The following is a 25,318-nucleotide window of genomic DNA, read 5'->3' on the forward strand; positions in this document are numbered from 1 at the left end:
AGGCCTTGTCCCACATTCCCTCAACTCTCCAGCTTGTGTATGGTTCCCAGCCCCCGCTCCTGCCAGTGCCCGGTTTGGAACAAGCTGTTGTGCTGGACGGTGCAGAGCTGAGCTGCTCGTGGCTCTGTTCCCTATGTTCACAGGAGCCGCCATGCCCTGTTGTCACCAGGGGTGATTCCCTGGCCCTTCGGCAATGCTGTGTTTTATTCAGGCACCTTGAAACCCCCCCAGCGTTTCCTTTAAAATTGTTGGCACCGTTTAAAACAAGCCTGATGGAATCATCAGGGGGCTTGCCCAGCATGTGGCACAGACTTCCCATGTGTCCTGGAGCAGGTCTCTTAATCCCTCAGTTCTCCACCACTACCATGGGGATAACCACACTGCCCATTTCCCGGGCGTGTTGCGAGGTAGTGCTCCGATGCTGCAGGAACAGGGGCCAGATAAGCACCCAAAAGAGATTTAAAATAAACTGCAGGCTCAGATGCTGTTTTTCTCACCTCCCCTGCTGCTGGCTAATACAGGGAAGAATAAGGGGACATTTTGAAGCATTGATCTGCAGTGATGGAGCATTGGAACAAACCCCAAGAGCTTCAATCCACCTACAGCCTTAGGTCTGTTAGAGCTAAAGCTGCTCGGTAGCATGTGTCCTTGTACAAAGAAAATTGGCTGAGCTGCTCCACATAAGAGACAAATGGCTATTTGGCCGTATAAGCACTAGAGCACCGCTGAGCACTGCTGAGCTGCCCGGTGGGTGCACCTGCCCTGCTGCTGAACATTCTTGGTGGGGCCAGACATTCCACTCCTTTAAGGGCCATGGGAAAAGACAGCACAGCCAATCCAAGAGAGCAGAGAGATCAAGACGGAAAGTTTCAGGAGTCCCCACTAGTTCTGGCTGCCTTTGGTTTTGGGTCACATATTTGAAGGCACCGTGAGTGAAGTTTTCATGAGTGACTTAGGAGAACAGGCTCCGCTGACTTTCAATGAGAGTTGTGCTCCTAAGTCTTTAAGGGTATGTCTACATTGCAATAAAAAATCTGCAGCACGGAGTCTCAGACCCCGGCTTGGGGTCACAGGGCTTAGGCTGTGGTGCTGTACAATTGCAGCATAGATGATCAGGCTTGGGCTGGAGGATGGGCTCTGAGACCCCGCGTGGGGGGAGGGCTTCAGAGCCAGAGCGCCAGTTCGAGCCAGAATGTCTACACCACAATTTTTAGAGCTGCATCCCAAGCCTCGTGAGCCCACGCCAGCCGCCCCAGGCTCTGAGACTCCATGCTGTGGGGTTTTAATCCCAGTACAGATATACCTTTCAGGTGGTTTGGATAGTTATAGCCCAAGTGTCTTATCAGGGCATCGCAGATGAGGTTTTCAAAGGAGTTAGGTGTCCAAACCACTTTCAAATCCCAGGACAGTTGGACACCTCACTCCCTTAAATCCCTCTGCAAATCCCAGTCCAACACACACACAATTAGTGGGAAATTTTCTCAGCATAGGTGTGAGGCTTGCGGAGGGGGAAATATTTCAGCTATTATTCCCCTACGGAAAGGAGGTTTCCTAGGCCTGGTCTACACTATGGGGTTAGGTCAAATTTAGCCGCGTTAGGTCGATTTAAAAATGAATGCGTCCACACAACCAACCCCGTTCCGTCGACCTAAAGGGCTCTTAAAATTGACTTCTTTACTTCTCCCCGGCGAGGGGAGAAGCGCTAAAATCGACTTTGTTGGATCAAATTTGGGGTAGTGCGGATGCAAATTGACAGTATTGGCCTCCAGGAGCTATCCCAGAGTGCTCCATTGTGACTGCTGTGGACAGCACTTTGAACTCCGATGCACTAGCCAGGCACACAGGGAAAGCCCCGGGAACTTTTGAATTTCATTTCCTGTTTGGTCAGCGTGGCGAACTCAGCAGCACAAGTGACCATGCAGTGTCCCCTCCCCCCCCCTGAATCCATAGAGTGTAGAATGTTTTTACGCTCCCCCTATCATCTCCATCCCTGAGGTTATCGCAGATTAGAAGGCGAAAAAAATGCATTTGAGATGACATGTTTTCCAAGCTCATGCAGTCCTCCCACACTGATAGGGCACAGCTTAATGCATGGAGGCAATCAGTAGCAGAGGCCAGGAAAGAATTAAGTGAGCTTGAAGAGCGGAGGCAGGATGCAATGCTGAGGCTAATGGGGGAGCAAACGGACATGATGAAGCGTCTGTTGGAGCTGCAGGAAAGCCACAAGAGCACAGACCCCCCGCTGCATCCACTGTATAACCGCCTACCCTCCTCCCCATGTTCCATAGCCTCCTCACCCAGATGCCCAAGAACGCGGGGGAGGTTCCGGGCACCCAGCCACTCCATTGCAGAGGATGGCCCAAGCAACAGAAGGCTGTCATTCAAACAGTTTGATTTTTAGTGTGGCTACAATAAGCAATGTGGCCTTGTCCTTCCCAGCATCCAGGCTACCTTGTCCGTTATCTCTCTCTCTTTTTTTTTAATTAATAAAGAAAGAATGCATAGTTTCTAAACAATAGTTACTTTATTTCGAAGTGGGGAGGGTGGTTGGTTTACAGGGAATTAAAATCAACAAAGGGGGCGGGTTTGCATCAAGGAGAAACACACAAAACTGTCACACCAAAGCCTGGATAGTCATGAAACTGGTTTTCAAAGCCTCTCTGATGTGCAGCACGTCTTGCTGTGCTCTTCTAATCACCCTGGTGTCTGGCACGAAACAACTGTCTGCCGTTGCTTTCACAGAGGGAGGGGCGACTGACGACATGTACCCAAAACCACCCACAACAATGTTTTTTGCCCCATCAGGCATTGGGAGCTTAACCCAGAATTCCAATGGGTGGCCGAGACTGCAGGAACTGTGGGATAGTTACCCACCGTGCACCACTCTGTAAGTCAATGCTAGCCATGGTAGTGAGGATGCACTCCGCCGACTTAATGCGCTTAGTGTGGACATACGCAATCGACTGTATCAAATCGATTTCTAAAAATCGACTTCTATAAAAATCAACCTAATTTCGCAGGGTAGACATACCCCTACTTTATATTCCCAGCTTGATGCATAAGGAGCTTGTGCTTCTAACACCACTGTGAAAGGCATGTGCCATCCCCATGCATCCCCTTCAAGCCAGGTGCAGCACTACAGGTTCACTCTGCCTTGATTTCCCCAATGGAGAGGTGAATAAATTCCCCAAGCCTTTTATGTATCAAACAGCATCCTCACCACCCCCCTGGTCTGACGGGCTAATTTAGCAACAGGAAATTCACAGAAACATAAGGAAGTCCTTCATCCAGGCTGCTTAACGGGGTGCAGGCTCCATCTATCTGAGTGCATCTGTCCCATGCCCCGCCCTTTACCTGCAATGCATGCCCAACTTTGGGTCCTTCGCCAGAGCGAGGGCCTTCCTGCTGACTGCAGCTCTTTTCCTGGCTGCGCACACTGCCTTGCAGGCTGCGCCTCCTGCAGCTAGCCGGGATTTCCCTCCCAGAGTCTCTCTTTTCCCCCCTCTTTTACCCAGGCTTGTAAACCAAAAGAAAGATTGCAGGGTGGGGAAGAGGTTCATGTTGGGCCTTCCAGCTGCAGCATATGTATGTTTTCCCTAGCCCATACCTCTAAAATTCCAACATGGCTACCCATTTGTGGGGGCAGCTGCTGTTTAGTGGGGCAGAATTCATGCATGTTACAGAAGATACATACACACTGTGTTCTCTCACATTTTATTCTTGTTCTTTCATGCATTGTTGTTTCCCTTTCATCTAAAAATCAATGATATTCAGGTTGTTGGTTTTCTCGTTGAGTATGGAGAAGCCTAAAAGCCTTAATGTTGTTCCACCACTGTGGAGGTTAGTCTTCAGTTGCTTGAACAGATTTCAGTTGTCTCTTAAAAGGGACATTCTCATGAGTGTCAGTTTCATTACTTGAAACTGACAGTGCCATCTTTCTGTCTAAAAAGGCTGTACCTATTACACTTCCAAAAAATACATAAGATTCTGATAATTGGGAGAAGTTGGTGGGGAAAAACATATCTTTTTTTAAATGAGTGCATAGGGATTCAGATCTCTCAACATCCATTTCCCACCATCTTAGAGACACACACACTACCACTTTGTCAATATTTATTTTTTTATTAAAATATTGTTATACCAAGTGGAATGCTACAGCAATCTCGGTATAGGGCAGCATAACAAAACAGCCAGGTTTACATTTAAATACTTAAAGATAACTTAAAACACACAAACAAAAAAAAACCTCATTGTCTTTGGCAGAAAAAAGTTCACAGCACAAAAAAAAAAATACTTCAAGAAATACCAATATTAATATAAAATATATTAAGTTGTTTTTTTCTCTTTCATAGTTTTTGTTTTGTTTTGCACTTTGTAAACAATGCACCAGAACCAAACACATTTTTTACATGTCTGGGGGAGAAAATAAAAAATGCAGTTGTCCAGCAAATGCACAGATATTTATATATGAAGGCCAAGTGAAGAAAGCATTGGAGTTCAGTGGATTGAGAAACTCTTAATTAAAATCAGAATTGGCTACTGTCAAAAGCCAGCTGTCAGTAGACAAGGGGGTGTATGAGAACTGTGAATAAGTGAGTGAATATATCTTGGTGCAGTTCCAGGGATGGGGGAAATCAACTCCTCCACAACAAAATCAGACATGCTTGTTTCACGTTGGGAGTGTTTTTTTTCCATCTCCAGTTTCATTCCCCTCACTCTCTTGTTTATTTTTTTGCATAAACACAAGCTCCCTTCAGCTGAAACATACACACAGCTTCTGGTATTTATAAAGGCTCCCATCCTGCAATCCTTTACCCTCTCAAGCATTGTGTTTGCACATGGCTGTAATGGTGCTACTGGTGCATATAAGTCATGAGAGTCAGAGTCCGGCCCTCAGGCAGCCTCACTTAGCTCTTCTGATTTGATGAAGCTATTCTGATTTACATCATCTGAGGATCTGCCCCTTCCCCAACCGAGAGCAGCCCAGGAGCTCAAACACATACCCAGCCACCCACCCACCAACATTTGGCACGCGGCTGGTATTGAAACAAACAGAAGGGAAATTCCAGTTGGAGGAATCATGGGAAAGTGCCCAAAAGGAAATGGAATCTGATGGACGCCAATGAGGGATATTTAACTCCGGAGACAAACAGGATATGAAAATTGAGAAAGAGACAAGTGAGGGAGGGCGAGAAAGGTTCCACAGAGAGCAGGAAAGGGGGCAGGAGGGACAAAGGCCATGGCAGGGAGGAATTTGAAATGATAAATACAGGGTTTGCTTTTGTTTACAAAACGGAGTTATTTACAGAGCCTGCCTGTCCCCTCCTCACCTACCCTGATGGGCTGCAGCCTGCCAGCACTGTAGCCTCCCCAGGAGAAGTGCCTCTGGGGACCAGCCACTGGGCACCAGCTGGCTACTCAAAATCACCCTCACTCAAAGCATTTCCAGTCCTCTCAACAGGAGGGGAAAGGGGGGTTGGGAGGCACAGGGCGGGGCAGGAGTTCTGGCCACACCAGCACAATACAAGAGCTACTCCTGGCAGCTTGACCTTGGAGAGCGGGTACCAACAGGGGGTCCAATGAAACAGGCAGGCCAGTCCTTCCAGGGTCAGTTTCTAGCAATGCACAGCATGCCGCCCTCCTCCAGGTCACAAATGGAGAGCAGGGGAGAGCTCCATGCCTCTTCACTTTCGGACCCTCCTTCCTTGTTTCCTGCGACATATCAGCCGCAAAAGGAACTTGAGACAGTCCTTCCCAAGCACAGGCACATTGCACAAGGGCTGGTCCAATGGGGTGGATGGAGCAGGTAGCAAATGAGCTCTGCTGTGATGGAAAGTGGGTGAGATAAATGGCAACTGATGGATGCAAACCGCAGCGGCAGCTTCCCTCCCAGCCCTCGCTGTGTGGCTCTGCTGCATGCTCTCCTGCAGTCCTGCCCCCAAACTCCTTTTGTCCAGGAACTCTCCATGCCACAAGCCCAGCCAGGCTCCCGATAACAGAACGGCTCCTGAATCCGCACTTTCCCCAGCAGATCTCTCCTCTGACCAGGCCAGCGTGCAGGGACAGAGAGGATGGTGGGCACCTGCCCTTCCTCAGATCAGAATTTCCACCATGTCTGACAGGCTGATGGTCCTGGCAGCAGACATGGTCTCTGCAAGGAAACAAACCACCTTTAGATTGTGAACTCTCTCTAGCTGGGACTGGCTCCTGCTTTTATGTCTGTGCAGCACCTAGCACAACGGAGCCCCGATGCGCCCCACGGAAATGCAAACATTTACAACACGGCCATTAGATTTACGTGAATCCATAATGAATAAATAAGACAGCTTGGGCCCAGCCCCTAAAACATGACAAGTGATTTTGGGGGCCCACCTTGTTTCAGACAGCACTGAGCACCCACCCTCTGAGAATCAGGCCCTTTTAAGGTGTCTTAGGCTGGGCTCCCCAAATCACTAATCACTTGTATAACCCTAGCCCTCTTCCATCAGCCTCTCTGATGGGGCCCATGCACATACCCTATGGGGACAACCATCACCAGCGGTTAATGCAAACCAAATGGCATGTCAGAGCCAACCCAGCTCCCTGCACTCACTCGAACCCCACCCCCTCGAACTGTCAAGGGGAGAGTGCTTGGCTCCTGGCTTTCCACTGGCTGCAGGGCCCGGGGCAGAGGGCGGAGAGAGGAGCAGGGGGATTCTTCTCGTGTTTGTGGTTTTCTCTACAGATGGTAAAGCCCAGGCAGAACGCTGCACAATTAGCTGGGGGGTGGGGGGGGGAGAGGAGAGGGAGCCTCTCCGATTCCTCCCTCCTGACTCTAAAACCACTAGCAGAAAAAACGGATTCTCCCACCGAAGGTCAGGGCGGGTGTGCTAGCCTGTGGCGTGCTGATAAGCTGGGCTTTAGTTCAGATCTGCAGGCCCAAATCAAAGCCCAAAGGAATCAGTAAGAGAGAAAACTTTCAAGACACACTCTTTCCTCTCCCTTCCTTCTTCTCTTTCCTCTGGTCTTTCCCACACTTTCCTGGTCTGCGCCCCACCTAGCCCTGCAGTATTTCATTCCCACTGTGCATCTCGCACTTAGGATTAGTCACTCTGGCAGGAGGCTGAGCCCTGGCAGCCAGGGGGAGTAACCAGCTCCTTGCTCACTCCTCAGCTATGCAGGGCTTGTCCAGCACCCCTGGCAGAGGGAAGGGAGGTCTCTGGGTTCACCCTGGGCACAGCCTCGCAGGGCTTCTGCGAGCATGTATTTGCCAGGGCAGCAGGGCAGGCAGGACTTACCCATGGAGTGTGCTGGGCTGCTGTCGAGCTGGGCGCCAGGCCCCCCATCCGGACTGCCGAGGCTGCTCTCAGGCAAGCCATCTGTCTGGGTGCTCCCATCTTTGCTGCCACGTTTGGAGTGGAAGGCGAGAGGGCCGCAAGGAGATGGGCTGGGCGTTTCCTCCACTGGGACTTTGTCACCTGGAGGGAGAGGAGCAGCCACCTTTAGATTTTAAATCCTGAGGCGAACTTGATTGGCTCTGGGCTCTTACTGGCTTTTAGTGAGCCAGGCCTGACCAGCAGACAATCAGAGAGCTCCATTTCTGTGCTGTGTTCCAAGGCTCTCTCCGATGGCCATTGCAATCAGGGTGCGTGTCAGGGAGAGCCCCCTCCCACCAGGAAACACCCCAGCTCAGTGCAGCTGAATGCCAAAGGATGGAAGCGTTGGAGGAAACACAGCAAAGGGAGCTTTCAAGCAGGGCTTTAATGCTAACTGAAGGGGCAAGTAGCCTGTGACTCCCTCCCCACAGGTGAGACTCCTCTTACCTGGACTCCCTCTGGAAGGGCCCTCGACCAACCGTTCACCGTGAGCGGTCCCCTGCCAATTCTGGGCCCCCGAGGCAGCAAAGATGGACGGCACAGACTTGGCCGGCCGAAGGGAGCCCTGCACAGTCTTGCTAGGATCCTTCCGCGAGCGCTGCTGCAGAATTTTGATGACTGCATCCTTCTCCAATATTTGGGCATGAAGTGCTTTTAACCTGGGGTACGCGAGAGCAAGGCACAAAGTGAGAGAGATGCTGGCAATTTTATTCCAGAGTGTGTGTGACGCTTCAACAACTCCTTCATCATGTGGTGTTCCTTTAGCATCACGGCCAAGAAAACTTAGCTCCGTCAATGCGCATGGCAAGGACACCTATTTCCCATGGCTGCTGGTTGGCCAGCTGGGAAGCCAGTTTCCAAATGCTCAATGACGCGAGCGACATAAAAATCCCAAGACTGATGATAATGGAAGGCCAACAAAAAACATGCCCTGTGAAGCCACATGCAGGACCTACCTGTTCTCCATTTCCTGGTGCTTGTGATTGGCCAAGAGGAGATCCTCGTCAAAGCTGTTATTGGGGGAGTGACGCGGGGAGTGGTTGATGATAGTCGTGTCCCGCTGAGCAGCAGCGGTGGCAGCTGCGTCCATGGCAAACTGCCTCATGGTGCATTCTTCCAGATACTTCTGCTCCCACTTGGTCATGTCCGCCTCCAGGGCTAGGATCTTTTCTTCCTTCTCTCTCAACTGTTCGGCCAGCATATGGGCACTCAGCTCCGGGGATCCTCCAGTTGGGGCTCCCACCTGTCTCTGTATTGACACAGGAAAAATGACACACAGCATGAGACTGAATCATGAAGAGAAAGGTCCCTTGAGTGCAATGATCAGAGATGGGCCCAACCTGCACAGATCCAGGTTTCTCCAAAGTCTGGGGATACTTGATTGGACCGCTCTCTAGCCATTATGCTGTGCCCCATCCTCAGGAGTCTGGCACATCTGGGCCTTGCCTGCATTAGCCTTTCCGTGTAACCTGCCCCCAATTGCAGCACCACAGCTGGCAATGCTCGTGCCGCAAGGTGACTGGTGCCACCAGTGTTTTGATCAACTGTCTCACTAGCCCTGCTTTGCTACTGGCCTCGACCCTGGTTCCATGAACTCCTCACCTGCTGAGCCCGCAGCATCTTCAGCTCCTGCTCCAGGCGGGTGCGGAGACGCAGTTCCAGCTGCTCACGCTTTTCACAGGCGGCCTGGAGCTGGCCTAGGGCCTGCTGCAGCCTCTCCACCTTCTCCACGTATGCCCGCTTCCTCCTCAGCTCATCCTCGGTCTTAGCTGCCCGTGTCTGGGCGTTGCTCAGTGCCTGCTCCAGCAGTTCCGCCCGCCGGCGCTGGTCCTCACTGGCGTTGCGCAGCCGCGAAATCTCTCGTTCCAGCTTCTCTTTCTCCTGCTGGTGCTCGTAGCCTGGAAACAGCACAAGGAGCAAATACATTAGTTGATGGTTGTAGCTGCTCCATTCGCTCAGAACATTCCCAGCTGCAGTCATTTCATTCCAGTGCATATCGGAGGGACTCCGGCTCAGAGCTATCACATTAGGATTCTGGCATCAGATATAATGGCCAATTGCCATGAGAAAATCTAAATATCTGTTCTGAAAATATCTGCCCAGGGAGAAGTCGCTTGTTCCACCCCGCTGACGCTAAGAGGCTCCCAGTCTCTCTCACACCAAGATGTCTGTGCTGCCAGAGTCTATTCACTGGGGATGGGGGCGGGAAGGGTAGTACCATTAGTGCCACATGCTATATGTGAGGCTTCACTGGGCCACTGCCAGGGAATCAGCTGCTATGGTTACGGGTAAGAAAGAAGAAAATTCCTTAAGGCTCAGTTTTCACAATGCATCTTAGTTCTACTCTACCACTCCTGCTATTGCAGCCTTAGGCCCCATATAGCTCTGCCAATGTAACACCTCAGTTATTCCACGTGGCTCTGCAAGGCAGCCCTCTCCTGCCTTGTAACACCATTGCTAGTCCAGTCCCAGGGTCTCTCCTCCCCAGTTAGTCTGTCAACTATACTGAAAGGCATGGCAACTTCATCATGTGACCTGCCACCCACTACGCAGCTGGCTCCTTGCACGGGCTTCCTTGTTTAAAAACCTGTGGGCTGGTGCTCCAAAGTTGCACACCACGCTCCCTTCAGCCTGACCCCTGGCAAACTCAGACAAATCCTGATCCAAATGGGGGCCACTCCACTGACTCCAATGGACTTTCACCCATTCAGCCCAGTGGAGGACTGGCCCACAATCTCCCAAAGAAGCCGGCTTCTCCGTGGGCATTAAGAGGCGACCGCTCAGAAGTCCAAGGGAAAGAGCCGTGGTTAAAGACATATTAATGCCACCTTTGATGAAGGCCGTGTCCACATGAGAAAACAGGCCTAGAACCCAGGGTAGTGCAATGTGAGCAATTCCTTCCTGACCAAAGGAATCAATCCCTGTCCCTGCCCGCAGGAAAAGAGTCCATCCCCGGGGCTGCACAAACTCCCCTCCTGAACCGGCTCCGTTCCACCAGTACAACTTCCCCAGATGGACGAGGCCTAAGCACTGGGGTTCAGCAACTTTCAGGGAAGGGAAGGCGGGTGGGAACAATGACAGACTTGGGCTGTGCCCCTTTCCCCCTCCCTTGGGTTTTCATGGGCATTTTGCTGCCAGCCATGGAAGTGGAATCAACCCAGGAAGAGACTGTCAGGCCCATTCCCAGCCTCTGGCAAAAACGTTTTCTCCTTAAAAAAAAAAAAAATATCCAATGCGAGAGAGAAAAAGGGCTCTAGCCTAGGTCTGGGATTCAGAGTAGCGGGAGTGCTGACTGCGTGCTGGAACAGCCAGAACAGCCGCTGGAATGCAAAGAATCCAGGTCACACTGATGGCTGCTATGATTAATGACTCTGGTTTGAGTGCCAAGAACAGCTTAGCTCTCCCTGGGGAATGGCTAAAGCTTCCAAGAGAGGATCCACCTCCTCTCCTATCTTAAAGGGACCTTTACCCTTCCTTCCTCTCTCCTTCCCAACACACCCACCCTGAAAGCATGCCAACCCACTCTGATCCACCGGGCCACAGAGTGACAGGGCAATGCGCAGCAGGGCTGGCCGTGCAGCGAGCCACGCAGGCACAACTGCACAGCTCTGCACAGCACCTCCACTGTGACCAAGCATTCCCCCAGGACTTACTTTGTGCAAGCAGTTTCGCCACAGTGCCCTGGCTGCCTTCTGGGTTCTCCTGCTGCTTGCTGGCCAGCTGTTTGTTTGCAGATTCCAACCGTTCTGTTTCAGATTAAATATACAGAGATAGAATTTTTAGAATTTAATTGACTGGGAACAGCCTGGTTCTTGGAAGACACCGGTGGTATTAGACACCCATCTTGAAACCTAATCTCCCTGAAATGCTCCTGATGTACCAGGAAACATGTCAGGAGACAGTTTGTTGGGGATCTGTCACCAGAGATGAGGGTCACAAGACTGGGACCAACAAGGGGGAGTCACAAACTGGTACTGGATGTGGCCTCAACAACGGGGATCAGAACAGACCCAGGTTCGACAACATGAGGCCAAGTGTCTGCACTGAACAAGAGCCTACATAGTGGAGGGAGCACCAATGTGGGGAGGCTCAGCCCAAGGCACAGCATGTTTCTAATAACAATTATCTTCTCTCGAAATGAGTGACGCAGCCCAAAAAGGAGTGCACCCAAGAATTGCCCTTTCCGCTCTCCCTAGCCCCTGTCTAGTGCAGTCCAGAGTTTCTTACCTTTCAGATCCCAGTTGAAATCCTGAAGCCGCCGCATCTCCCCATCCTTCTTGTTCCTCATGGTTTTCTCTAATGCCTCTCGCTTGGAAGATGCCTTCATCAGGTTTTCATAGTCCTCGGAGATTCGCTGAATCTCTGTTTCCAGCTGTGTGGGGGGGAGGGGGGGAGAGAAACAACAGGCTGAAGTTAAACATTCTTGGGATGGGGAAAAGACCAGAGGAGAAGATGGCTGGATGGCAAGCAACACCTCAAGCCAACATGGCTGTGGTGTTGGTCACCAGTAAAGGGCTGGGTTTAATCCCACACTAGGAGACTAGTGACATGAGTCTGGTGGTCTCATTCTGTTCCTTACTTGTGCACAACACACGACCCGTGGGCCCTGCTCAGCCAAGGTCTAAGCACTGGAATGAATGGCAGGAGCCTTACAGGTCAGGACTGAGGTGCAAAGAAGAAGCTTGCTCACTGCCTACCTGTACTTGCCTGCCCCACGCCAGCGCTCTTAGTCCGGGAGCATTACACACACCAATAGGAGAACAACATACACTTTCTCGCCACCTCACTAAAACTGCAAACAACCCCACGCCAGCAGGCACCACCTACAAACGGCTTTGCAGGGCATTACTAGATTCTACAATGATTTGCATAACTGTACCCACCATGCAGTGCTGCTTTCCCATCTGCCTTCTGAGCAGCCACTCAAAAGGCCCATTTATTATAAGCCCACTGCAACGACACCATGCCCTTTGGAGACTTTGGGCCTGGGTTTAATTTAAGCCCGTTCTTTTTAGAAGGCACCAGTCATCTTCAGTGATAAAACTCCCCAAGCTTCTCCTCCTTCCCCAGCTTCCCACAGAGAAGCACTTGCCTTTTCCTTCCTGGGACCCTTGGATGTTCTACCCCTTCCCAGGTAAAGAGATAGCTCTGCTGTCCCTCCACCCCCTGAGGTTGCCCTCTTGGAGCGGCTTCTCTGGCAGGACCAACCCTTCCGTTTTCAGTGATGGGATGGCTGCATGAGAGTGAAAGGTGTGCCATAGGGGGTGGAATCACTCTGATAAAGTTTCTTGGCACACAGTCCCTCCTATTCCTGGCTGGCTCTGGCTCCTTAGTGTGCCCTTCCCTTTGGCCATGTGCAAAGGTCAGGCCCTGGGGTTCTCAAACTGGGGGTCGGGACCCCTCAGGGGGTTGCGAGGTTATTACATGGGGGGTCACGAGCTGTCAGCCTCCAACCCAAATCCCGCTTTGCCTCCAGCATTTATAATGGTGTGAAATATATAAAAAGGTGTTTTTAATTTATAAGGAGGGTCGCACTCAGAGACTTGCTATGTGGAAGGGGTCACCATTAAAAAAGTTTGAGAGCCACTGCACTAAGGGGATCAGAGACCCTCATGGGTCTGTCTTACTGCGATGAACTTGATGGGCGATACAAGCTGGCGTGCATCTAACTGGATTACGAAACAAGCTATACTGGAGAAGTTCTATCATCTCTCTGCCCCCTTCCTCTCGCTGCTGCTCCATCCTGCCTAGCGGGTTCCTGGCCTCCTCCCCAGCTCCAGCACATGCCCCTGCCTCCCCACCTCCGCAAGCCTGGCACGTGCCCCTCCCAATGGCCCGTTTGTTCTAAGGGGAGAGGCTTTCCCCGTGGCTGCGGCTGGGCTGGAACAGGCCTCCCCTTGTATGCCTCTGCACAAAGGGCTTTCTGTGGCGGCCCAGCACAGACCCCAAGGGGAGGGATGGCCAGAGAGGGCCCAACTGTTAACAGAGATGGTGAATGGACTCTTTTTTATCCACCCAACAACTGCCTTGGCTGAGGACCTGTTGTGCTGTGTGCTTCTGAGCCACAGCTGTTCAGAGGGACGGCGGGGGGAAGAGATTAAACATATGAAAGGGGATGAAATTTCTCAGCAGCTGTCTGCTCTTTCTCTAGGCAAGAAACAAAACCAAACCCCATCCAGAGAATGAAGCTAGGAACACGAGGAGCTCGGCTGACAACGAGTGAAATGTAGTGCAAATGCAAGTGAAGGACAGGCAGGCACTGAGCAAGCTTCCTCTACAGCCCTCTCTAGACTCTTCTATCCTGACCTGTGTAATTACCTCACTGTCCAGTTCCTGGCCGCCTCCTCCAAAACTCTGCCAATGCACCTCAATCCCGACAAAAGCGGGATGACATGTGCACTGTCTCTTTAAATCCGGCCCCCAGAGGTAGGCAGGAGGGGGCTGGTGGAGGTTCTAGGGATAAGCTCTGCAGTGAAGCAGACAGAGTGACTTTAGGGCTAACACTGAGATAAAGCTCCTTGTTCAGCGTTCGCAGAAAGCGATCCTACAATTCCTGGTCACAAACCAGGTCTGGCCTGGACAGACTGCCTGCCAGGCTGTGTTCTCTTAGACAAAAAGCAGCCAATGAAATGAAAGCATCCAAGTCTCATTTCAAATGACATGTTGGAATCAAAGTTGAGAGGTGACATGCCAACCTACTGCTCCTGGCAGTCCTGCCCCCTGCCAGGGTCCTGAGCCTGCCTGTACGTTGCCCCAAGGCCCAGATGCTCACAGGCCTGCATACCTTTGAGGAGCTGGGCCCTAGTGCTTTGGCTGGAAAGACTGGTTGGATGCCGGCTCCACACATTTACCTTCTGAATCCGGCTTGCTTTTTCACTGCAGCTCTCAAGCTCCCGCCGCAGCTTTTCGTTTTCCCTCTGGAGCTTCTCACTCTCCCTCAGCAGCTTTTCATTCTCCCTCAGCACTGTCTCCATCTGGGCCAAGTGACTGCTGGCCGATGCGGCCTGGGCTGTCATCAGAACCTCCATCCCAGCTGGAGTAAGGGAGCCCAGCGGGCCATGGCACAGGGTAGCCTGCTGGGGCAGGAAAGCCTGGGGCATATGGGCCTGCATCACCCTAAGAGAGGTCACAAAAATTCAACAGAGACATTCAATAGCATTGTTCTGTGCCCGCCAGGACACACTGTAAATCAAGGATAAGAGATGGAGTGACGGGCGTGGCTGGGATGGTGTGCCACTGAGTGGCTTCTGGCAATATCCAACCCCCAGCAGACCTCACACCATTATTTCTCTCTCCTTGAACCCCTGGGGCAGGGATTGTCTTTTTATTCTGGGTTTGTACAGCACCTAGCGCCCTGGAGTTCTGGTACGATAATCAGGGCTCATGGGCACTATGGTAACACAAACAAATCATACATCTGTTGACAGAGCTCCCGGGAGGAGGTTTTCATCTCACCATTTTAAATATTTACTTGAACCTTAAGGGGAAAAATGTAACCCAGGAACGTCAGAAATCTTTGAGGCCCCCCTCTCTGCCCTGGGATGAGTGGCACCATCTCATTTAGGGCTGTAGCGCATGCAGCCATGCATATACAATATCAGGTTCATAGGGCAATCTTTAACAATCTCCCAATGTACTTTTCAGACAGAGATCAAGGCATGCCTGTTTTTCAAAGTATAGATTCCATGGCAACTATTAGCACCACTTCTTGGCTACAGAATACGATTTCAAAACCACTCAGCATTGGCCTAACTCTGCTCTCACTGAAATCAGTGGTAAAACTGTCATCAACTTCAATGGGAGCAGATCTAGGTCAGTGCTGAATGCTTTTGCAGATCCCACCTACAGTATGTGGTAAGATGTGCCCTTGCACTTCACTTGCCTGTCAGAGAGTTTATGTAAAATTTTCAAAAGCACTTAAATCACTGAGGAGCCTAAGTGCTGTTTTCAAAAATGATTTAGGCACTAGGACCAGATTTTAAAGGGATTTAGGCACTTAAAGAGCAGATTAGTGCCCAGGGAGATTTTCAATAGCATCTAGATGCCTAACTCCCATTGATTTCAGGAACCAGTGGCTTTTAGTGCCTAAGGCACTTTTGAAAATGGGACTTGTTCACCTAGCTCCTTTTTTAAATTTTACCTTTTATTTCTAATCCATGTTTAAAAAGAAACTTTATACCACCCAAAATCATCAAGCCAGTGCTTAAGAACACAATAAGAATACACTTATCAGAGACAACAAGGAGTCTGGTGGCACCTTAAAGACTAACAGATTTATTTGGGCATAAGCTTTTGTGAGTAAAAACCTCACTTCTTCGGATGCATCCGAAGAAGTGAGGTTTTTACTCACGAAAGCTTATGCCCAAATAAATCTGTTAGTCTTTAAGGTGCCACCAGAATCCTTGTTGTTTTTGTAGATACAGACTAACACGGCTACCCCCTGATACTTATCAGAGACAGCCAAGCATAGTGAGATGTCACCACAGAACTGCCCCCTCTCTTATCAAGCTCCTGGAAGTTAAAGGAAATGCCTATTCCCCTTAGCAGCAGTGCCAATTACAAGGGAGGGACATCCCCCACCCCAAAGTTTTTCCACTGCTCAAAGTTCCATAGGCTGCAGAACCGGGGTGGGGGTGCGGGAGGTGGGGGGCAGTGGCAGTGACCACTTTTAATCAGTGAGACTGTACTAATTAGTATGGCTCCTGCCGGAGCAGTGCAGAGCTTGGTCACAACACCACTGAAATTTGACCTGGCCACCCTTCTGTCCAGCCACAGGGGTGGCTGGGCCAAATAATGGGGAACAGGGGAGTCTGCCAATATTACAACTTTTGGCATTGGCTCATGCACCGTGTGGGTCAGAGGGGAGACTCACCACCGGCTAAGGGAAATGAGTGGGGACCAGAGCTTGTCTTAAGAAATATCTGAATTGGCATCACTGCCCCAAGGTGGTCCCTTACTAAAAGTATAACATGAATAAACACGTCCTGTACTTTGTGGGAAAGGGGTGCTAAGCAGACCAAACACTGTTACAGGGACCCTCTGTTTTAACAAATCTTTAAGGCAACTGCTAAGAGGGCAAAGATACCATAGCCCCAGTGACAGCTTGGCCACCTTATGGGAGCCTGACTATCAATCAGGTGCTTCCCAGAGGGCGCCATGGCTGCACACGAGCGAGGGCTGGCTGTAAATGTGGGGCTGCATTCCTGGAAGGTGATTTGGTAAATACGTCTTCCTTTCTGCCTGCACCCCCTCCCCTCTTTGTTCCTCCAAAAGGGAGCACTTCCTGTCAGAGATATTATCTCTTCCTGTCAGCATTCACTATGGCTTGCCCAACAGCATACACTGCTATTCAGCCTCGCCACCTTTCCCAACCGTGCAGCTAGCTGAGAAGACACCGGGAGAGTGGGCAGCTGGGAAATGGGGGGTGGTGAAGGGGGAGAACACTCAGGGTTTAGTTTCTCCTTTGCTACTCTGTATTTCCCTTGTTATAAGCAACCAAAAAACGCTTTATGATGTGATCAAATTGCCAGGCAAAGCAGAATGCATGATGCCCTGAAGTGGCTAGGACCCATAACACCAGATCTCCATGAAGGCTTCCACTGTTAGTGACAGGTCATAATGCTAGCAAGGCTCTGTGCGCAGTTGGAGCATCTGCTGAAGAGGAATAGGCACTTTTCACCCAGCACTGACACTCCACTTACCAACCCTATGCTGCAGCCAAGAGAAGAGGGACCTCAACTGCCAGTGTAACGGAGAGCACAATTCACCCTTAGGATTGCACTGGGTGCAAGCTGGGGGCAGACTCTAGGCTTTGGCATTTGCAAAGTGGACAAGAGCAAAGCCCAGTATCAAGGGGGTGGTACGTGGCTAGGCACAGATTTGTATTTAGCAGGGTTCCCTCTGGGAATGTTCGGTAAGAACTCATCACTTTCACCTTCCTCTCAGTGCAGAAAGGCGAGTTCCCAGTGTCCAGGTTCTACTCAGCCCTCAGTCTGCACTCCCTCTGGGGACAGCACTGGTAGTTTTCCACATAGCGGGGCCTGCTTCCTTTCTCCCTTCCAAACTTAGCCATTTCCTGATTCAATTCCAACTCCTCAATTAACCAGAAATTCCACTCAGAACACAAGGGGAAAGAGGCTGTAAAGACAACTTCATCTGCAAAACAATGGGTCTAATTTAGCCCTGGCGTAGCCACTCCAGAGACAAATATAGCCCAGGAGCTTCAAAAGTCAGACTGCAAGTCCCCTTCCACACCCTTTTCTGCCCACAGAACAGGGCAGCACTTCCAGAGTCAGCAAAAGGTAGATTGACCTAGGGCAAAGTAAGGATTCGTGCAGCCAGGGGATGAACATTGTAGCATCCCTACAGCTCATCTCCTTATTCTGCAACATGCGGGTTTCGCTGCTTATGCAACCAGCCTTGGCATTCCGAACCCATAGAGGCTCCCCAGCCACAGCTTGTCTGGGAGCTATGCAGTGTTGCATCAACATACCCAATCCCCTTCCCACATGGCTGTCGAAGTCCCAGGAATTGAGTGCATGCCAGGAAGGAAGGGACTGGCTACGCTGCTGTGAAGGGCGAGGGGCTAGACAAATGTTGTGGTTACCTGACTTCAGGGTGCTGAAATCCTGGCCCTTCCCTGGAGCAGTGCCGGGGATCTGCCAGGTAACCAACTGCAGGTTCCTGGGTGGGGATGATGTAGGGGTACTCTGGAGGGGGGCCCCGTGGCTCCATCCCCTCGGCATGCTGCCCTCGTGGGGCTGACAGCTGGAAGTGCCTCGATAGCTGGGGATAACTGTGGGAGGAGCTCATGTGGTTCTGGGCCTTGGCTCCATTCCTCTCTAACGACATTTGCATGAGGCGTTCACTCAGTGACCTCACATGCCCATGCTTCAGCTCCTTTAGTGACTCGTCCTGGCGCTTGCTGCTGCTGTCAGGGGCATAGGCCCTTTGTTGGCCAGGCTCAGCAGGGGTGCCTGGACAGGGTACCCCAGCCTGCTGTCCTCGCTGTGAGGCATAGTACTGGGAATGCGCTTTGGCCTCCTCATAGGTGGGAAGCTCCTCGCCCTTGTGCTGAGGCTGGTAGAGCCGATACACGTTATTCTCCAGGTAAACATGGTCACAGTGATGCTCCTGGCCCTGGGGCTCCTGCCGTGTGGACTGCTGGACCATCTGGCTCTCTTCTTGGGTGAGACTCTCCAGTGAGGAGCGAGGGCTGCCCATGCTCCCACCTCCACGCAGCGCCTGCTGCTGAATAGCCAGCAGCGTGCGGTTCTCGGTGAGGTTCCCGTATCTCAGCTGCTCCTGGATGAGCCGGTGCAGAACCGTCCCGGAGGAATCTTCTGCCGTCCTCATCCTTGGCTAGTCAAGGGGCTGCCACCAGGAACAGTAGATGCAATACAATCCCAAGGATCTAGCAGCACCCAAGGAGCCTACAAGAGACGAACACAGGAATCAGCTCTCAGTCAGGGGTTTGCTCATTACATATTTTCAGAAGATTTAGTTTGCCAGGAGTCCCATTGTGGCACTCTGCCAGGAAAGATGCAATTGACCCTTTAGTCACAATATTCGTATCCTAGCAGAGCAGGGTTGGAGAGGGGGATTCTGAGCAACATCCCATCCCTTTGCCACCATAAGGAAGGGCAGAGCCAGGCCCAGGCTGAACGCTAATTCCATGGGAGGCCACTGAGAACTAGGCCCTTGGCAACCCTGCGGAGGCTGGAAGTGGACCAGTCCTGGCAGGCTCAGTTGCAGGGAACTCAGCTCTCATACAAAAAGCCTCCTTGCCCAGAGCCTCAGTGAGCCCCTGAATCCCCATCTCATCTTAAGTGCCCTAAAGGGGACAGCTATTGGTGGGGAGTGAGGAATGTCAGCCGTGGGGATATCTGCTGGCTTCCCAGTGGGGTGAACGGCTTCAGCACCTGAGCTTAGCATGAGTGCATTTGAGATTCAGCGTGACTGTTCTGCATAACTTGATTTACTGCTCTGGAAAGACAGATCACAGGATCCTAGTAACTTGTGCAGTCAGAACCCCTTTATTTGGTTCACTTAGTGCGCATGTCTCTCTACATGTGCCAGGCAAGGTAGCCAAGGGGAAAGCTGTGACTGCTGTCTAAGAAATTAATTCAGTCCACTGAACAGAGCCAAACTCATCACCCAAAATTGTAGGCCAATGCAGAACTTTTAGTAAGTGAGACTCCTGTTAGTCTAGCTTTGATTGTGGGGACAGGGAAGAAGTTCTGTTAAGTGTAATGAAGACGGTGCTACGGTGTTTTGAGCTCAATCCACCATTACACAAAATATCCTAGACTTGGCGAGCCCAAGTTACACTGGCAGAGAATGTTCCTAGTCCTGCAGGTTATACAGGAACAACAGCTACAGTTCACAAAGCAAGAGGATTTCAGTTTCCAGTACTTTCCGTCTCCTTAAAGAAATTTGGGCCAACACATAGAATTTGTAAATGGAAGTTCCTACAAAACCTATAATCATCAAGAAATGTTTAATGGATACAATCTTGAACAATTCCCATAGGATCTAATTGTTTTAAACAAATAATCATACCCCCCTCCCCCAATTTGCAAACATTGCAACATTATGATCTTGAATGAGAGTGAAATTGACTCAAAAGTGTAAAGGGTTCATCTATTGTCATTGCACCAGTGGATCGCAAAATATAATAAAAGCTTCATAGTGAAAAGTCACATAAAATAATCCTGATTTTCAAGATTATTTCAGTTTTAATCATCTACATTGTTATGGCATTTTATGTATGTATGCACACATGCTTTTCATACATCTACTGAAATTTTAAATATAAAACACCTATCTTAATGAATCAGCCATGCCTGGAGACACCAGTGTGGGGGTAGACCTTAAAAACAACATTCTCAACCTTTTTGCTGTCCCTGGCAATCAGAAACTGCAGCTGTAGCCCAGGTTTGTGTATGGCTAGTAATTTATTGAAGAGGGATGCTAGCCAGGGAAGTTATATCACTGTTTTTAAGTTGCATGTCCTCCTCTGCACTCAAACTTTAAAGCAAGTGAATTCCTAAGTAGACATTTGATCACCTGTTTCTAGTCTCATGCTAATGCATGTGGGTTGGCAAAGGGAGATTGCTAATCTCATATTGCTTCATACAAACATACCTCAAATATTGGCTCCCAACACAAAAAATTCTTGACCAGGTTTTCCCTGAAGGTGAAATTAGGAAACTCTAAACAAACTACCTTTCCTGAGCCTCATTTCAAGGCTGACTCAGACCTCAGATTTAAAGCTAACCCCAGACTGTCTTTGGTGAATCAAAATAAAAGAACCACACATCCCCTTAAATTTCACAAGCCCTGGTGCGTTCTCACAAGGAGGAAGTCTGAAATATTGGGTCAGGGAGCATGACTAGATAGCTAGGAAGGTGGAGAGAACATTCCTCACCCCACCCCTACCATATGTGCTCTTCAACCTTTTACTATCAGGGATTATTTTCACTCCTGGATCCCCAGCCCCAACTGTTTTTTTTAATATGGTTGCATTTCTTTATTCCCCTCCCATATTTTTTATACATTTCTTTAATTTTGCAGTCACAAGAAATTCTCTTTAATGGCACTCAGCATAACTTGAATGAGCAGCATCAAATAAGCGAGGATCGTTTAAAAAAAGAAAAAAGAAAAAAAGACAACTCAAACTCCAGTTGACATATTCTAGCAAGTTCAAAGGCGATCCAGTGAAAGAACAAGGGTTTGCAAACCAGAAGATCTCCCTGGAAAACTCCAACCGGCTGGGACGTTACAACAGGGAAACATTTCTGTGGCAGCCCCCCATAGGAAAACCCCCTTTCTCGCCTTTCCAAACCCACTGGGTATAACTAACGCATCTAGAGCCCGTTCAGCAATTGCCATCTGCAGAGCAGTGCTAGGGCACTGCCTTGCTGCCGCTTTGTTTTCCAAATCGTTCAGCACTGACATCACCCGGGTTTGGATTGCAATTAACATTCCTTCTAAGTGAGAACGAGCTCATGGCTGCGGAAAGCATTTTCCGAGCAAGACAAAGAGAATTCTTCAGCTAGCTGGGGGCACAAGCACCTGTGACTGCAAATGAGCCCAGCAAAGTCCTGCTCACCCCCTCTCTGCTTCTTATGGGTCACAACCCAGGCGCTCCCGGGGACTTGCAGGAATCCCGGGTCACACGCTGCAGGGGAATGTGGGGAGCCAGAGCGATAGAAAGGGGGGACCCCGCAGGCTGACGCGCAGGGAGCGGAGCGTTCCCAACCCGAAGCGGCACGAATTAGTGACACCAGCGAGCCAGGGAAGGGGAGTTGGAGATCTCCCCTCTGGCCCCAGATACCGCGGGGATGGGAGCCCAGAGCGGAACTCACCGAAGCAGAGCAGCCTCGCTGCAGAGCCAGGGGAGGAGAGGCTCGCTCCGCGCCCGGCCGGCTCGCTGTGTGCGTGCAGCTCGCAGAGATCCTGCCCCCGCGGCTGCTGGCAGGCACTGAGCGCCTCGCCGGCCCCCGCCAGCTGTAATGAGAGCCAAGGAGGCCGGGCTGCGCGAGTGGCTGCTATGCCAGGAATGCGAGAGTTTCAGGTTCCCCCGGGATCAAAGCTAACCACAAATAACCTCTCCGCCTCGGCAGCAGCTGCGCGGCGCGGCCTGCAGGGGGCGCAGCCGCGACTCTCTCACACACACACGAGTACGAGTGCGAACGCGGCTGCAGTCTGCCTGGCTCGCTCTGGTTTAAAGCCCCGCAGATCGGGAGCCTTGCAGCGCCGCTAGGCCGAAGCAGCTGAGTCCGCAGCCAGGCTGGGCCCAAGTTCTCAACCCTCCGGAACCACCAGGGCTGCCCTAGGCAAGGAAAAGTCTCAGCCACGGCTGAGAAGAGTTTCCCCAGGCTTTCTGGAGCTGACCCTTATACAGCAGGGGGATCCGTAGGATATGAACCAGGGAGGGTTGCCAATTTGTGTTGGGTTTATTCCTGGAGGTTTCAGGACATAATCCAGAGATTCCAGGCCAGTCCTGGAGGGTTGGCAACTCTAGAAACACCTCAGACTTGGTGGATTTGGGACCCTTCTCTTGCCTATAAACTGGGTTATTTACTTGCAATAGGATAGGGTGTGTGCAGACAGCTGTAGCATCCACGGCCCCCTATAGTGCTGGGTATTGCACAGATACTTAGAGACAGTTCCTGCTCCAAAGAGCTGATAATTTAAAAAGACAAGACAGACAAAAACAGGGCCGGCTCCAGGGTTTTGGCTGCCCCAAGCAGCCAAAAAAACAAAAAAAAAGCCGCGATCGCGATCTACGGCGACACTTCGGCGGGAGGTCCTTCGCTCCGAGTGGGAGTAAGGGACTGTCCACCGAATTGCCGCTGAATAGCTGGACCTGCCGCCCCTCTCCAGAGTGGCCGCCCCAAGCACCTGCTTGCCAAGCTGGTGCCTGGAGCCGGCCCTGGACAAAAAGGTGGGAAGGGAAACAGAAGCACAAAGACTTGTCTGAGGTAACACAGCAGGGTGGTGGAAGGGCTGGGCCTGCAGCCTTATGGCTCCTGACCAGCACCTCTCCATTAGAACATGCTTCTGCCCCAGGGAAGTAACCGCTTGGGGCAGCCACTAGAAGGCAACAAAGAGCCACACTCACCTCGTGCGAGTTACACCCCCGAGACATGCCCAACCCAACTGCACGTGTTTCTCAAAGCCCCTCATGACTCAGAAATGTGCCGTAGGAAATCACCAGGGGCGAATGCTGTGAAACATCATCACAATGTAAAAACGGGAGCTTGGAATGGAAACTATTTTGCAACCTTCATTAGAGCAGTCACCTCTGCCATGACTGCTATTCATGGGTGGCACGTGAACTGCTGGTTGGGGAAGACTAGTCCCGAGCCTTGCCCCTTCCACCGAGGCTCCACCCCTTCTGTGCCCCCAAACCCAGAGCCCCCTCCCCAGGCTGACTAGTCCCCACCGGCCCCAGAGCCCCAGGAGGGAGAGTACATGGCACCGCCGCAGCCCTGGGAAGGCAGGCAGTGTGGCCTCAGCCCCTGTAGACCAGTGGCACCAGCAAAACGAGGCCACGCCTGGCTCTTTGGGGAGGCACAGCCTCCCTTATCTGCAGCCCATGTTGCTATTATTGTGAGTTTGTTACTAACATGATTGTCTTCAGCATTAAAACCCCAGTCTTCTGGCTGGGGAAGGTGCTAGCCTGGGCAGCCCAGGATCTAATTTCCTGTTCTCCCACAGACTCCTGGGGTAAGTCACTTGGCCTCTCTGTGCCTCAGTTCCCCATCATAAAATGGAGATAATAGCCCTGCCCTGACCCACAGGGTTGACAGGAGGAAGGATAAATACACCTTGTGTGTGATTCACATGGAGATTTGTTCCTGGAAGTGTGAGGTGACTCATAGACTTTAAGGTCAGAAAGAATCATTGTGATCATCTAGGTCAGGGCAGGGTTCTCAACCTTTTTCTTTCTGAGGGCCCCCTCAACATGCGAGAAAAACTCCAGGGCCCAGTGGGGGCGGGGCCTCTGGCACAAGGGGCAGGAATCCTTGGGCATAGGTGTAGTTTGACTTCTATTTTGGGGATGGGTGGGAGGGCCAGCAGGGCTCAGGCACAGCAGGGTCCAGGGAGGGAGTGCCACCTCCACTCCCTGACTTACCTCAGCAGGCTACCCACCTGTCTGGGGCTGTGTGCCGGTGGCTGCTCCCTGAGGGCTCTGCTGACCCCAGAGCTGGGTCCCCACCTAGGCAGCTCTGACCAGCTGCGTGAGCAGTCAAAGGGGGCTGGGAACTGAGGAGCAGCCACAACCCCGGGCACCAGCAGCAGATGGAGGAATGCCATGGCTGCCCCCCCTGCATGGCACCACCAGCCAGAGGAGCAGCTGCCCCTCACTGCCTGGCTCCGACTTCCCGCTTAGGACCTAGCCAGAGGGCGGCTCAGGGAGAGGAGGAGGTGGGGGGATGGAGCTGCCCCCAGGATTGCCCCACTCTGGGGAAGGCACTGCAGTTTGGGGGGGTAACACCCTCATGCCCCCTCAACTTTGCCCATGGGCTCAAGGTTTCTGCCCTTGTCACGGTTTCAGCTTCAGTGGGGGAGGGGGGAGCTCGGGATGTCAGCCCCATGCTGCTCCGGGATGCAGTGAGGTTGGAGTGGGAGCTTGGGGTTTCAGCCCCATGCCACTCCCTGCTTCATTCCCGCTGGGGGGTGCCGGCGCTCAGGGCACCGGGTTTCAGTGGCAGGGCTCTGCCGACCCCCTGAAAGGGCTCGCGGACCCCCGGTTGAGAACCGCTGATCTAGGTGGATGCAAGGAGTTTGCTACGGGAGGTAGTGTGTGTGAGACTGCAGGCGGCAACCTTGTGTGTGAGGACATCGCAGAGAGTTAGCAGCTGGCTGTGTGTGGAGGGAAGTTGTGTGTGTGACAGAGGAGATTGCAGGCAGCGTGCGGCTGGCTATGCATGTGTGACAGAGGAGTTTGCAGGGAGCGTGCGGCTGGCTGTGGGTGTGCTGTGTGTGACAGAGGAGTTTGCAGGGAGCGTGCGGCTGGCTGTGGGTATGCTGTGTGTGACAGAGGAGTTTGCAGGGAGCGTGCGGTTGGCTGTGCGTGTGTGACAGAGGAGTTTGCAGGGAGCGTGCAGCTGGCTGTGGGTGTGCTGTGTGTGACAGAGGAGTTTGCAGGGAGCGTGCGGCTGGCTGTGGGTATGCTGTGTGTGACAGAGGAGATTGCAGGGAGCGTGCGGCTGGCTATGCGTGTGTGACAGAGGAGTTTGCAGGGAGCGTGCAGCTGGCTGTGGGTGTGCTGTGTGTGACAGAGGAGTTTGCAGGGAGCGTGCGGCTGGCTGTGGGTGTGCTGTGTGTGACAGAGGAGTTTGCAGGGAGCGTGCGGCTGGCTGTGGGTATGCTGTGTGTGACAGAGGAGTTTGCAGGGAGCGTGCGGCTGGCTGTGGGTGTGCTGTGTGTGACAGAGGAGTTTGCAGGGA

The 25,318-nt window shown here is 51.7% G+C and overlaps 1 protein-coding gene across 1 annotated transcript; it reads right to left on the reverse strand.

Moving 5' to 3' along the window:
• Window positions 1-4,096: 4,096 nt before the first annotated feature.
• On the reverse strand, window positions 4,097-21,859 carry AMOTL2 (angiomotin like 2). Its single transcript, XM_054039716.1, has 10 exons — window positions 21,725-21,859; window positions 17,962-18,787; window positions 14,207-14,471; window positions 11,583-11,727; window positions 11,009-11,101; window positions 8,958-9,253; window positions 8,312-8,604; window positions 7,803-8,014; window positions 7,278-7,457; window positions 4,097-6,151 (listed from the first exon to the last, which is right to left on the reverse strand). The coding sequence occupies exons 2-10, from the start codon at window positions 18,708-18,710 to the stop codon at window positions 6,093-6,095; spliced, it is 2,292 nt and encodes a 763-aa protein (XP_053895691.1). The 5' UTR covers window positions 18,711-18,787; window positions 21,725-21,859; the 3' UTR covers window positions 4,097-6,092.
• Window positions 21,860-25,318: the final 3,459 nt, after the last annotated feature.

Source organism: Malaclemys terrapin, chromosome 9, assembly GCF_027887155.1.
Source record: "Malaclemys terrapin pileata isolate rMalTer1 chromosome 9, rMalTer1.hap1, whole genome shotgun sequence".
NCBI lineage: Eukaryota > Metazoa > Chordata > Testudines > Emydidae > Malaclemys > Malaclemys terrapin.

Excerpts from the sequence above, each read along its gene's own strand:
- AMOTL2 (XM_054039716.1), bottom strand. The coding sequence starts at position 18,710 with ATGAGGACGGCAGAAGATTCCTCCGGGACGGTTCTGCACCGGCTCATC. Across the intron at positions 11,728-14,206 it reads AAGCAAGCCGGATTCAGAAG|CTGGAAACAGAGATTCAGCG; the intron begins GTAAATGTGTGG and ends CCCCCCACACAG. Across the intron at positions 11,102-11,582 it reads TTTCAACTGGGATCTGAAAG|AACGGTTGGAATCTGCAAAC; the intron begins GTAAGAAACTCT and ends AATCTGAAACAG.